The sequence below is a fragment of the Ipomoea triloba genome, chromosome 10 (assembly GCF_003576645.1).
Source record: "Ipomoea triloba cultivar NCNSP0323 chromosome 10, ASM357664v1".
Lineage (NCBI taxonomy): Eukaryota > Viridiplantae > Streptophyta > Magnoliopsida > Solanales > Convolvulaceae > Ipomoea > Ipomoea triloba.
Window position 1 is genome coordinate 1,014,515 of NC_044925.1, and position 12,288 is coordinate 1,026,802.

General features: G+C 31.2%; 1 protein-coding gene across 1 annotated transcript; it reads right to left on the bottom strand.

Moving 5' to 3' along the window:
* Positions 1 to 9,857: 9,857 nt before the first annotated feature.
* On the bottom strand, positions 9,858 to 11,299 carry LOC116032702 (transcription factor MYB4-like). The gene is made up of 3 exons (XM_031275397.1): positions 11,042 to 11,299; positions 10,789 to 10,918; positions 9,858 to 10,658 (listed from the first exon to the last, which is right to left on the bottom strand). Exons 1-3 carry the CDS (start codon positions 11,172 to 11,174, stop codon positions 10,130 to 10,132), a joined length of 792 nt encoding a protein of 263 aa, XP_031131257.1. The 5' UTR covers positions 11,175 to 11,299; the 3' UTR covers positions 9,858 to 10,129.
* Positions 11,300 to 12,288: the final 989 nt, after the last annotated feature.

The following is a 12,288-nucleotide window of genomic DNA, read 5'->3' on the forward strand; positions in this document are numbered from 1 at the left end:
TATATATATATATATATATATATATATATATATATATATATATATATATATATATATATATATATATATATATATATATATATATATATATATATATATATATATATATATAGAGAGAGAGAGAGAGAGAGAGAGAGAGAGAATTCTATTCAAGTGAGGACTAATATATTATAGAGGATTTTGAGGATCAATCCTAGCCATTGATTTCTAAAAATTAATGGTGTAGATTTAGGTAATATTTAGATTAGTTTTTTAGTTAATTAAGGGCAAAGATGATATTTTACATTAATTAGTATTATGGAAAGCTTTTGATTAATTAATATAGAATCACTATTGAATTATAATTAAGGTTAGAAAATCAGTACTGCATTCCATACGGACGAAACAAAAAACAAATCAAAGACTGGCGTAGAAAAGGTTATGAACACAGTTGTGTGCATATTTACTAAGTATTGTGGCGGAAAACGTACGAGTTGTGTGCCTAAATGCTTTTGTTTTATTAATTTTTTTTGAAAGAATTTTGTGCATATATTGTACTTATATTCCGTATGCGTAAGGAAACATACAATGTGTGACATTTACTAATATAATGTATACCTCAATAATTAAATCGTGTGCCCAGATGGACAGGAAGGAAATACTGAGGCACACAATACTCAGTAAATAGGCGCACACCGGTATTCATAATCATTTTTTTGGGAAAAAAAAACATTTAGCTTTAAAACTTTTCATTAACATACTTCTATTATTTTTCAAGTTAGGCACACAACTCCTACGTTATAGGCACACAATACTCAGTAAATAGGCACACATCAGTGTTCATAACCTTTTTCTACACGAATCTTTGGTTTGTTTTTTGTTTTGTCCGTATGGAATGCAGTACTGCTTTTCTAACCTTAATTACAATTCAATAGTGATTCTATATTAGTTAATCAAAAGCCTTCCATAATACTAATTAATATAAAATATCATATTTGCCGCCCTTAATTACTAATTGCATGCGCCATTACCATATTAATCATCTTCTAATCTAGGTCGTTTATGTTTTTTTATTTGATGGCTAGGATTAGTCCTCTATAGTATATAGTCCTCATGTGAACAAGGGCCTCTATATATATATATATATATATATATATATATATATATATATAGAACGGGGTATGAAAATAGTAGTTTTATTACTTAGGGTGCTAAACCCAAATTGGTATGTACAAAGTCCGAGATAAAGGTCCATCAAAAGCATGTGTTTAGTCGATTTAGTGGGATTAAAATAATTAAAAGATCGGATGGTCTTATGTTAAGTCAATTGCATTATATTGATAAAATCATTGAAAAATTTAACACGGATAACAATCAATTGGCTAGGACGTCAATAGATAATAACATGCATCTATTCAAAAATCGAGGATCTCAATAAAATATGCTAGGATTATTGATAATTTGATGTATCTAATGAGTTATTCTAATAAAATACTACATTTGTTGTTAATAGCTTTAGTAGATATAATAGTAACCTCGATGATGATCGTACCACTGGAAGACAATAGTATGGGTGGATATATATATACATACATATATATATGTGTGTGTGTGAGAGAGAGAGAGAGAGAGAGAGAGAGAGAGAGAGAGAGAGAGAGCAAAGAGTTGGTAGAGAAGTTGTCACAAAGAATATGACTAAAACCGTTGAAATAAAAGTTTTGTAGTTAATACCCAAGTACCCAACCTACCTGGCACATAGGTTCCAAAGGAACAATTATAAATTATAGAACAAAATATGGTCACTATGGGGTCTCAAGGTCCTATTCACTCCTTGTTGAAACGGTGACTCCCGCATGAGGTTAGTATACCTTAAAGCTTTAATGATTCTAAAAGTGTTTGATTGACATAGGTAGAGTATGTGGAATAATCGACAATAGAATCACATATGTGACAGAGAAATGTGCCACTTCAAAGGAGAACCATACATGCTCAATTCTTTAATTAAAAACTCTTGTTGAACCAAACAAAGTGCTCCATGACCAAAACATGCACACTCATGAAAATTATACAAATGCTGAAGTTTAAGTTCGGTGTAAGAATGTATTATCTTTGCACATTTGCATCTAGGCGCGAATTATCATTTAATTTGCTACCTATATGTATATAATATCAAGCTATAATGAATATAATGTTGACAAGTTATGATTTTTCCCAAAATATTTGGGGTGTGACTATTTTTTCAAGTAACTACCTATTAAATAAGAGTTAGTATCTAGTTAAGTTCTCGACTATAGTTATTTTTTTAGATTTAGTCCTAATCGTCTTTTTGTGTATAATTGGGTCCTCAACTTTGATGATTTCTCTAATAGAGTCATCTATGACTGTATCTTGGTAATTTCTTCTTATCTCTTCTATTAATGCCTAAACGCAACAAAAATGCTAGGATTGAAAAATCCTTTGGTTTAGTTTTATAACATATTTGTTAGAGTATGCGTCTAATATCTAACTTATTTATTATATAATAAACCGATATCTTAACTTGTTTATTAGAAAATGAGTCTCGGACTTGTGTGGAGGCTGAGATTTTTACAAAAAAAACCAATATGGAAAGAGGTTATAAAAAGTGTAGTTGATTACATTCTACATAATCATTCTTGGAAAATAGTAAATCTTCCTCCAAGTTGTAAACCTTTGGGATCTAAATGGTTTCTAGGCAGAAGATTAAACTAGAGGGTTCCATTGAGAAGTATAACACTCTACACTGTATTTAAGGGTTATAGGTAATGTGAAAGTCATGATTGCTTTGATACTTATTCTCTTGTGATGATAATAGATTCATCGCTGCATTGCAAGGTATAAGACGCTACACTTATTTGTAAACGTTGCATTGCGAAACCTAAAATTTCATCAAATGGATGTAAAAATAACTTTCTTAAATGGCGAGTTAGATAAAAAAATATAAATGAAACAATAACCTAAGGGTTTTATAGTTCTAGGCTAAGAAAAGAAAGTCTGTAAATTTGTGAAATCATTGTACTATTTAAAAGAAACGTAAAGTATGGGAAAAACATTGACACATACAATGATGTAGTAGACGATTATGTTATAATATGTTTATACGTGAGTAATATACTAATCGTCAAAGAAAAAATGTTGAATTCACATTTGACATGAAGAACATGTGTTTGGTAGATTTAATTATTGGGATTAAAATCATTAGAAGACCATATAGTCTTGTGGCTAATCCCATTACATTAATAAAATCATTGAAAACTTTAACAAGAATAATAATCAATTTGCTAGGATGTTGTTTGAATTGATACTAACGTACATCTATCCAAAAATTGAGGACATTGTATTTCTCAAGTAAAATATGTTAGAATTATTGGTGGTTTGGTACTTTGATTTTGATGTATCTAATGAGTTGTACTAGGCGAAATATTGTATTTGCAGTAAATAACTTAGTAGATATACTAGTAACCCCGATGATGATCACTAGAATGTAATAGTATGGGTAATGAGATACTTAAGGTATACTCATTACGTGCCTTGGACTACACTATACAAGACATCCAACTATATTGAAAGGATATATCAATGCTAAATGGATATCATACATACACACACACACACCTAGCTGACACCTATGTTCAAAATGAAAACTAAGTTATAGGTTGACATAAGTAGAGTATATGGAATAATCCGGAAATAAATCACCTATGTGAGAGAAATGCGAGATCGCTTTAAATGAGAATTATACATGCTCAAGTTTTTAAAAACTCTTATTGAACCAGACAAGGTGTTCTATAATCAAAATAGGTATGCCCATAAAAACTAAACAAATGTTTGAAAGTTTCTGTGTAAAATGTATCATCTTTGCACATTTGCACCTAGCTAGGCTTGGGTTTTCAATTAATTTGTTACCTATATGTATATAATATCTAGCTATAAGTGCACATCTAGAATTTCTCCATAAAGTAGTCTGCACCAAAATTATGTTGATGAAAAATATCAATAATTGTGACTGTGAAACATAGGAAGGAAAAATCATACTTGTAATACTATGAGGGAGCATGAATGTTATCGTTCTGAGACGGATGAAAGATACGTGCGTGGTTTCAGGTTTGTATTTTAAAAACTGAACAAAACATTGAAATCTATTAAAAGAATGTCCATCAGTTGGTTCCAAGGAATAATGATTGTGTTAAAAATCATTTGGCTTTATTGCATAGAAATTAAAATATCTTCAGTGGAAAATCATATGTCGATCAGTTTGATCCACATTGTAGAAATCTATCATAGACATTCTTATCAATATTTGAAAGGCTAGGGTGTCTTGAAAAATTAGTGGTGTCAATAGTGATAAAAAGAATTTTAAAAAAGGTTCAAAAATTGTGAACTGTATTTTTATTGGCTATACAAATAAAAATACTTTCTCAACCTACTAAAGCACAAAGAACATCCATGTGAAAATGTAAACCGAATACCACTAGACCACAAGGTCTTTGGCATATAATTTTTTTATTATAAAATAAATTAAACCGATTTCCTAACTTGTTTATTAGAAAATTAAATGAGCCTTAGACTTGTGTAAAGGCTGAGATTTCTACATAAAGACCAATGTGGAAAGATGTTATAAAAAGTGAAGTGTTTTTATAAAGCAAAAAAAAAAAAAAGTGAAATTGATTATGTTCTACATAATCATTCTTGGCAAATAGTTAATCTTCCTCCAGGTTGTAAATCTTTGGGATCTAAATAGTTTCTAGGCGGAATATTAAACTAGATGCTTCCATTGAGAAGTATAAGAGCAACCACATCAGTTGTTATTTCAGAGTTTTTTAGGGGATGAAACACACATGGAGGGGAGAGAAGATAAGAGAGAGGATTGGGGTGCTCCTACAAGAATGTGGTTATTTAGGTTTTGAAGAAATTTTTTTTAATGATTTGTCACACTGACTTTATTTATTTATTTTTTTAAAAGTTATATTTGTTTTATTTATTTTTTCCTCCCATCACATTTACAAAACTTCTCAAAAACCGCGAAATAACTCAACTACTAAGGATACTCTAATACTCTACACTCGTATTTAAAGTTATAGGTAATGTGAAAGTCATTATTGCTTTGATACTTATTCTTATGAAACTTGAAAGTTCATCAAATTGATATAAAAATTGATGAAGAAATTTATATAAAAACAATCTGAGAGTTTTATAGTCTGGGCTAAGAGAAGAAAGTCTGTAAATTTGTTAAATCATTGTACTATATTAAAAACAAATGTCTAAACTATGGAAAAAAATAAAAATAAAAAATTGACAAATGCAATGATGACTACTGGGTTTAAGATAAATGAGGGTGACAAGTGTGTCTATGTAAAAGATGTGGTATACGGTTATGTCATGATATGTTTATATGTGAGTGATATACTAATCGTTAGCAGTAACAATCAAATTAAATGATCAAATCCACAAAAGAATGTTAAATTCACATTTTGACATGAAGAACATGTGTTTAGTAAATTTAATAATTGAAAACTTTAACAAGAATAATATATAATCAATTCGCACCAGGCACATCTTTGCACATTCGCACCTAGCTAGGCTCGAGTTATCATTTAATTTGTTAATTACCTATATGTATATAATATCTAGCTATAAGTGCACATCTAGAATTTCTCCATAAAGTAATCTGTACCAAAATTATGTTGAAAAAATATCAAGAATTATGACGGTGAAACGTAAGAAGAAAAAATCATACTTGTAATACTATGAGGGAGCATGAATGTTATTTTCTGAGACGATTGAAAGATACGTGCGTGGTTTCAGGTTTGTATTTTAAAAACATAACAAAACATTGTAATCTATTTAAAGAATGTTAAAAATCACTTGGGTTTATATGCATATATAGAAAATATCTTTTTTTTTAGTACTACTAACTCTATTACAATGTAGTATTTGCACAAAGAGTCACTGAGGCTCAAACCCACTCCCATCATCTATGTGTAAACCGGGACACTGGGTGCCACTAGACCACAAGATCTTTGGCATAGAAAATATCTTTAGTCGCAAATCATATGTGAGTTTGATCTACATTGTAAGGTGCACTACTGACATAAAATTTCAATGTTAGTATATTAAAGATTCATTTTTGAAAAATAATCGTGTATCTTGAATGCAAGAGTTTCCTAGTTAGTTTCTACTCAATTTTAATCAAAATGTTTATCTGGATTAGGCACTGTATCAAATACAATAGAGAAATAAATAAACAAAAAGAAAAGAGAAAGAATCAGGCAACAATTGTTTACAATATCAGAAATGATGTCTGATATGAATGCATATCATTAGGTGCTTCTAATTCTTGAATTATTTTACGTATGCTACTAAAGTATGTTATAATTAATTTTTTTTTTTTGTGAAATTGTTCTCCATACAACACCTGACGAGATCTTGCATGTGCTTCGTTTAGGCTGATAAAACGAGCGTCCCCAGACAAAGAAAACACATTATTATATATTATTAGAGTTGTTTTCAAAAGGACCCCTCCCTTAATTCCAAAAAGGTTGAATAGAATAAATGAATTCAAATTAAATTATTGCAACATGCATGCCATAGCCTATCTTATAGTATTTAGCTATATACAACATTATATTCCCTGTTCATGCATGAGAGCCTGTTATTTTATTCTTGTCTTATTTCACTTCAAAATGCCAAAAAAGAAAAAAGAAAAAAGAAAATGAAACCCATACAGATAATATCCAAATATTCAAGGAAATTATTGTACGTACTTATTGTGAAAACCTCAGTTAGGATTGCATTTTGATAAAAATGGGTCCACAAAAATCGTGAATTGTATTTTTATTAGCTATACACATAATAATAGTTCTTATTAGTTCTTAGTTTATGAGTTTCAAGACATACATAAGAACACAATAATTAAATCAAGAAATGCATCATTTTTTAGGATAAGTTTCCTTGTAGGTCTACTGAAAAACTTACTACGATGAGTACGTCGAAACATATGTACATTCGACAATGATGTGGATAATGAGAGTGGAGGGCTTGAAAATGAAACCGAGCTCTATCCTAAATGCAACAAAAATGATAGGATTGAAAAATCCTCTGGTCTAGTTTTCTAACATATTTGCTAGAGACTTAGAGTATGCATCTAATAATCTAACTTATTTATTATAAAATAAAATGATTTTCTAACTTGGTTATTAGAAAATGAGCCTCGGACTTGTGTAAAGGTTTCTAAAAAAAGACAAATATAGAAAGTGGTTATAAAAAGTGAAGTTGATTACATTTTACATAATCATTCTCGAAAAATAGTTAATCTTCCTCCAAGTAGTAAACCTTTGGGATCTAAATGGTTTCTAGGCGGAAGATTAAATCAGATGATTCCATTGAGAAGTATAAGACTCTACACTTGTATTTAAGGGTTATAGGTAATGTGAAAGTCACATTTGTTTTGATACTTATTCTCCTGTAATGATAATAAATTCCATTAGGATGCTATTTGTCATTGTCGCGTTGCGAAACCTAAAAATTCATCAAATGGATATAAAAATAACTTTCTTAAATGGAGAGTTAGATGAAGAAATTTATATGAAACAACCTAAGAGTTTTATAGTTCCAGGCTAAGAGAAGAAAGTCTGTAAATTTGTTAAATCATTGTACTATATATTTAAAACAAATGTCTAAACTATGGCAAACAAAAATTGACAAATACAGTGATGTCTAATTGGTTTAAAAAAATGACAGTGAAAAGTGTGCCTACGTAAAAGATGTAGTAGACGGTTATGTCATAATATGTTTATACATGGGTGATATAATACTAATAGTTGGTAGTAACAATCAAATGGTCAAATCTCCTCAAAAAATGTTAAATTCACATGTAATTGATCGACATGAAGAATATGTCTTTAGTAGATTTAATCATTGAGATTAAAATCATTACAAGACCATATAGTCTTGTATTAAGTTAATCTCATTATATTAATAAAATCATTGAAAACTTTAACAAGGATAAAATCAGCGTCTCCAGACAAAGAAAACACACTACTATATATTATTAGAGTTGTTTTCGAAAGGACCCCTCCCTTAATTCCAAAAAGGTGTAATAGAATAAATGAATTCATATTAAATTATTGCAACTTGCATGCCATAGCCCTATCTTATAGTATTTAGCTATATACAACATTATATTCCCTGTCCATGCATGAGATCTAGTTATTTAATTTTATTTTTGTCTTATTTCACTTCGAAATATAAAAAAGAAAAAAGAAACCCATAAAGATAATATCCAAATTAATATTCAAGGAAATTATTGTACGTACTTATTGTGACAATTTCAGTTAGGATTGAATTTTGATAAAATTGGGTGGACAGCATTTGAGAAGGCAAAACCAACGAATCAACGATCATCTCACCTCCCATCCAGGCCAACTCTTTACACTGATTTGTCATTTTCACTATTCGTATTTGTCGGAATTTAAACAAAAAAAGTCTTCGTATTTACGTATACTAAATGAAAACTTATGATGTTTACTTGCATAAGATTCTGTGTTCCTTAAGCGCCAAAACATGTAAATTGTGATATCTATGTAGTATAACTATTTTTCTCCCTTGATCACACGTCGTCAAAACAATTCATTAGGTAAAAGACAATATTTATGCGGTGCCTTAGATTTTAAAAATTTATTGATGAAAAAAAAGCGTTAATTCCAATTTTAGTTCTAGGTTAATATGCTATGGTTCACTTAAAATTTTTTTTTTCAGAACATTTATTTTTTGTCTTAGTATTATTGTGGCATAATCATTTTTGGTTCTCTATCAACAAAACAGTTTAAATTTCATTAAATTCAAAAGTATTTCGGTCTTCAATTATAGATTTTTTTTAAAAAGAAAATATAAAAAAAATATAATGGGTCAACCTGCTTTGTATAAAAAAAAGATCAAAATATTCTTTATTTGATGACATTTCAATTATTTTGTTGACGGTGGACAAAAAATGTCTATTAGGACCAAATGAGGATATTATGAAAAAAAAATGATAAAAAAGACTAAAAGTAAAATTTTACCTATAAGTTTATGACAAAAAATGAAATTAATTCTTGAAAAAAATTTCAAAACTTTTCACTAATTATATCCCATTATACTGTGTGATGTCAAATAGAATCTTATCTAACTTGTCCTTGTGGAGTTTATTATTGAGACATCGACTATAATGCATTAAAGCCCATCTAAAAATAAAGTTGCGATTTAACAATTTTCTTCACATCATTATCAATAAAATTTAATTATAATGGTAAATACGTGTCAATATTTATTTAATTAAATACCTTTTAAAAAAATTAATTACTATTTACCTCCCATATTTACCACTCAATTTTTATCTCTTGTTATAACACTATTCAGTTATGGAGTAATTCTTGTATACGGAGTATTTAGTTACAGGGTAATTTTAAAAAAAAAAAAAAAAAAAAACTCATGATGTGGTTAATAAACTTATGAAAGTTAAATGACTAAAGAATATTTACAAAAACTTGTGTAAGAGCATATTATGTGAAACAACTCTCAAATATGTAATATGTAATACATTTTAACAAAAATATAATATTTTGCAGAGAGAAAATGTTATATTTATTGATTATAAAAAAATATTATATAGTATCAAACTCATGCAAGATGGTCTCATACAAGCTAGACTAATAGAAGAATTCTATTATTACGTCAAGAAGTAAATACAAGGATCGCGAACAATTTTTTTTCTCTTTTAGAATGGGAAACCAAGAATTTCACCGTAAGAATTATGATGGTAAAAAAACCATTTTCAGCTCCAATACCAATAATTACCAAAAAAAAAAAAAGGAAATAGGAGATTGCTGGAGAAAAATAACCAGACCCACTTTGAGTATGCACAAATTCACAGCTGGGCTTTAGAGGAATGAAAGGCTAATCATACTTTTGATAATTAAACTTATGCCCTTCAAATTACAGTTGCAATTACAAGATCACCTCTACTTTTTGTTTTTAAGACCACTCTAAAACAACGTAGTATATATATAGCGTCTTGGATTAGTGTCGGACACAACGTTATTTGCCATGACACGAGGTAAATATCTATATATATAATTTTCACACAATCAATTTCTCACCAATTCAAATTGTTGACTCCTTCTGGAAAATGATCAAATGAGCACAAGAAATCATAGTCTCTAAAAGGAGAAGGTGGAGACAAAAGCCCGAAGTCGATTGAAGGCACATCAAATTCATTCTTGGACCATAAGCTGTCCATTATGAACGGCTCACTCCAAAAACTTTCGTCGCATTCCATATGACCAAATTCACCTTGGACGGTTTGGTCATCATGTATAATTTCATCACTTTTGGTGGTAGTAGTGGTGGTGGAGGAAGAAGAAGGAGAAGAAGAACAAGCCTCACTTGATGACTGTTGTGGCGACCACTGAGAACTCTCCAAGATTTCATGAGCCGAGATTATGGGGTTTTCGGGAAACGAGTTTGCCCGATCCTGCCTTTTGGTTCGGCTAGATGAGGATTTCTTCTTTGGTTGAGCCGGAGATGATGATAGTTGTCTTGAATTCTTCTTGAGTGAGGTATGCCAGTGATTTTTTATCTCATTGTCAGTTCTTCCCGGCAAGTGTGCTGCAATGGCTGACCATCTGCAACGATAAGAGATTCAAATGTCAGCTCGACTCCACCAAAAACCCCGAAATCTAACAAATTCATTCCCTGGCTTTTTTGTGACAAAAATGGGAATGCAGTTTGGGGATTTGGGTTATAAGAACTTACTTATTGCCTAATTGTTCATGCATCCTCATGATGATTTCATCCTCTTCTTTGGTATAGTTCCCTCTTTTAATATTGGGTCTCAAGTAATTCATCCATCTCAATCTGCAGCTCTTCCCACACCTCGCCAATCCTACAAAAACCCCAAACAAAAACAAATTAAATTAATTAACCCCAAACCCAAAAAAACAAAAAGAAAAAACAAAATCCCCAATAATTGTTAGCGTTAATTAAGGTTAGTTCCATGTTGAATTACCAGCATACTTAGGAAGCTGTCTCCAATTCCAGCACCCATATCTGGTAACATAAGCCGCTAGTTTCCTGTCTTCCTCAGGCGTCCATGTCCCCTTCTTGAACCCGCTCTTATCGCAACACGGCGTGCGCACCATATCGAACTTCACTCGTACTCCTCGTACTAAACTACGATGTCTGGTTGGGACTGTAAACGCGAAAAACTTGAATTGTATATTAAATTCGAAGTACTGGTCTATCCTCTCTCTATGGCTTAGGAGTTGAGAAAAAAGACTTTCAAAAGAACTGGGAATTTATACCGGCAGGGCCATGAGTAGAGTGAGGAAAACGTGCAACACGAGTAGGTCTGGGGGAAATGACGAATCTGCCCTCTCATTAAAGTACTAGATTACGGAGATGAATGATTGTGTTTTTTTTTTCTGGGTTTAAACAAACGGCCCTCTTAGAAACTTCGTATAATGCTTTTACACGCGTCCGCGATTACTTTCAACTCGGCGATTAAAAGACGTGAAATGGACCTGTGTTGACTCGCCCGTGGGTTCAAGGAAACTCGGGTGGGCTCCGTCACTGTTACGTAAGACAGCCCACGTGATAATGTGATATTAACTCTCCGAGAAGAGTCTCCGTTCAAACTGTTCACATACTAATAGTAACGTAACCTTTTTGGATGTTCAGACGTTAATGTTCTGCTGATTGGAACTTACATGGCGTGTTAATTTTAGATTAAGCCAAATTTATTGAGTTCTCATTTTAGAAAGGTTGAATAGTATATGAAAAGCAAAGGTTCATTACGGGTAATAAAACAAAATTGAATATTTTTTATATGATCCATCATCGGCTCCACAAGAGATTGTGGAGTGGTATTTAAATTGAGGCTGAATCTCTACTCATTAGTTAACTTTTGTGGTGGACTTAAGATTTTGGTTTGAGTATCGTACCATTTGGTGCTCTTATTTAGAAGTCAGAGTGTGGTGGGAAAGGGTTACCCGATGCTTGATAAGGTTCAAAGGGAACCGAGAAGAGTCCAGAGTGAAGTCCCGCTCATCCCGTATTTGCCTAGCCTAGAAAATCGCAAATTATATGGTGGACCATGGTCCACATGATCATGGCTGATACTGCAGTTGTGTTGAACGTCATCTGTTCAACACAACTGTAGTATCCTTTCAACACAACTGCAGTATCCGTTCAACACAACTGCAGTATCAGCTCAACACAACTGCAGTTCCTGACGGATGACACGACCTCTGTTCC

Bases quoted from the DNA above. Each gene is read 5' to 3' on its own strand.
- LOC116032702 (XM_031275397.1), bottom strand. From the start codon at position 11,174: ATGGTGCGCACGCCGTGTTGCGATAAGAGCGGGTTCAAGAAGGGGACA. The intron at 10,919-11,041 runs GTAATTCAACAT...GGGTTTTTGTAG, and splicing joins ACAGCTTCCTAAGTATGCTG to GATTGGCGAGGTGTGGGAAG. The intron at 10,659-10,788 runs GTAAGTTCTTAT...TTATCGTTGCAG, and splicing joins CATGAACAATTAGGCAATAA to ATGGTCAGCCATTGCAGCAC.